Consider the following 1,949-nt stretch of genomic DNA (forward strand, 5'->3'; position numbering starts at 1 on the left):
CCCGGCTAATTTTTCTATATTTTACAATTTCTTTTTGGCAAATATTTATTGAGTACTTACCGTATGCCAAAAACTGTTCTTATTGTTGTTGTTGTTGTTGAGACAGGGTCTTGCTCTGTAGCCCCAGCTAGAGTGCAGTGGCATCTTCATAGCTCACTGCAACCTCAAACTCCTGGGCACAAGCAATCCTCCTGCCTCAGCCTCCCAAGTAGTTGGGACTACAGGCATGTGCCACCACACCTGGCTAATTTTTTTCTATTTTTTGTAGAGACGAGATCTCATACTTGCTCAGGCTGGTCTCAAACTCCTAACCTCAAACAATCCTCTTGTCTTGGCCTCCCAAAGTGCTAGGATTACAGGCGTGAGCCACTGTGCCCAGCCAAACACTGTTCTTAGTACCTGAGTTATAACAATGAACAAAACAGACAAGAGTTCCTGCCTTTTGGAGATTACATCCCAGTGTTGGGGTGAACAGGAAATAAACATGTAAACAGTCTAGAGGGGAGGAGATTGGCAATGAACAAATAGTGTAATAACATACTGGATAGTGTTAAGTGCTACGTTGAAAATCTCTCTTTCTCTTTTGTTTCCTTCACATAAGTGGTTAGTGATTTGTAGATGTACCTGAAGTACATACAGATTCTTAATTTTTTTTTCCCTTCTCCTCTTAACTTTGCTGGCCTCTGCCCCTGTAGACCATGCTGGACGAGGATGATGTCAAAGTTGCTGTGGACGTCCTGAAAGAACTGGAAGCTTTGATGCCCAGTGCAGCAGGCCAGGAAAAGCAAAGAGATGCCGAGCACAGGTTTGTCCTTAGTGTCCTATCCTCTGGAAGTTTAGGGTACTGTGACAGTTGAGTTTTGTGAACCAGTCAAGCAAAATTTTGGGCAAGTTTATAGAGTCTGGACTGGCCATGTACTCTATATTTTTGGGTCTATTTTCGTTGCTCCCTGCCAAGAATACTTATGCAGCAAATGCTAAGATGTTCAGAAGATAGAAATCAGGGTTGAAAGAGGCTGAAAACGTTTGTGGTCTGGTTCTTTATTGGCCTGCAGGGATGTCATAGTTATTGAAATCCTAATTCAGTTCTACACTTAGTGGACACCTCCCTACTGTGCTGAGTGCTTGGGGATGCAAAGATGAAATTCTTTTTCAAACTGGTGCTTGTTGATTTGTTTAGGGACAGGACGAAGAAGAAGAAGCGGAGTCGAAGCCGAGATCGAGACAGAGACAGAGATCATCGAGATAGAGAGCGAAACCGAGATAGAGACCACAAGCGGAGACACCGATCCCGCTCTCGATCACATTCTAGGACCCGGGAGAGGAATAAAGGGAAGTCTAGATATCGGTCCAGGAGCAGAAGTCAGAGTCCCCCCAAAGAACGGAAGGACCGGGACAAATACGGGGAGAGGAATCTGGACAGATGGCGGGATAAACACGTGGACCGCCCTCCCCCTGAAGAGCCTGCCATTGGGGACATTTACAATGGCAAAGTTACCAGCATCATGCAGTTTGGATGCTTTGTGCAGCTTGAAGGACTAAGGTAATATTTGGTGCTCTTCTTCTCACACCAGTGATAGGCAGATTTTTTTTTTTTTAATCACTGGGGATTTTTCACATTCAAAAAAGTAATTATGGCTGAGCATGGTGGCTCTTGCCTGTAATCCTAGCACTCTCAGAGGCTAAGGCAGGCGGATCGTTTGAGCTCAGGGGTTTGAGACCAGCCTGAGCAAGAGCAATATCTGGTCTCTACTAAAAATAGAAAAATTAACTGGGTGTGGTGGTGTGTGCCTATGGTCCCAGCTACTGGGGAGGCTGAGGCAGGAGGATCCCTTGAGCCCAGGAGTTTGAGGTTGCAGTGAGCTATGAAGATGCCACTGCACTCTAGCCTGATGATAAGAGTGAGACTCTGTCATAAACAAACAAAAAACTAAAAAGTTACCAGTGAT

General features: G+C 45.0%; 1 protein-coding gene across 1 annotated transcript in view; it reads left to right on the forward strand.

The window, feature by feature from the left end:
• DHX8 (DEAH (Asp-Glu-Ala-His) box polypeptide 8) overlaps positions 1-1,949 on the forward strand; it is a 59,036-nt gene that overhangs the window by 15,262 nt on the left and 41,825 nt on the right. The window contains exons 2-3 of the mRNA XM_012659040.1: positions 696-805; positions 1,181-1,543. Coding sequence (XP_012514494.1) covers positions 696-805; positions 1,181-1,543 — 473 coding nt within the window. The remainder of the gene's footprint in view (positions 1-695; positions 806-1,180; positions 1,544-1,949) is intronic.

The sequence above is a fragment of the Propithecus coquereli genome, unplaced genomic scaffold, assembly GCF_000956105.1.
Source record: "Propithecus coquereli isolate 6110/MARCELLA unplaced genomic scaffold, Pcoq_1.0 Scaffold598, whole genome shotgun sequence".
NCBI classification, from domain to species: domain Eukaryota; kingdom Metazoa; phylum Chordata; class Mammalia; order Primates; family Indriidae; genus Propithecus; species Propithecus coquereli.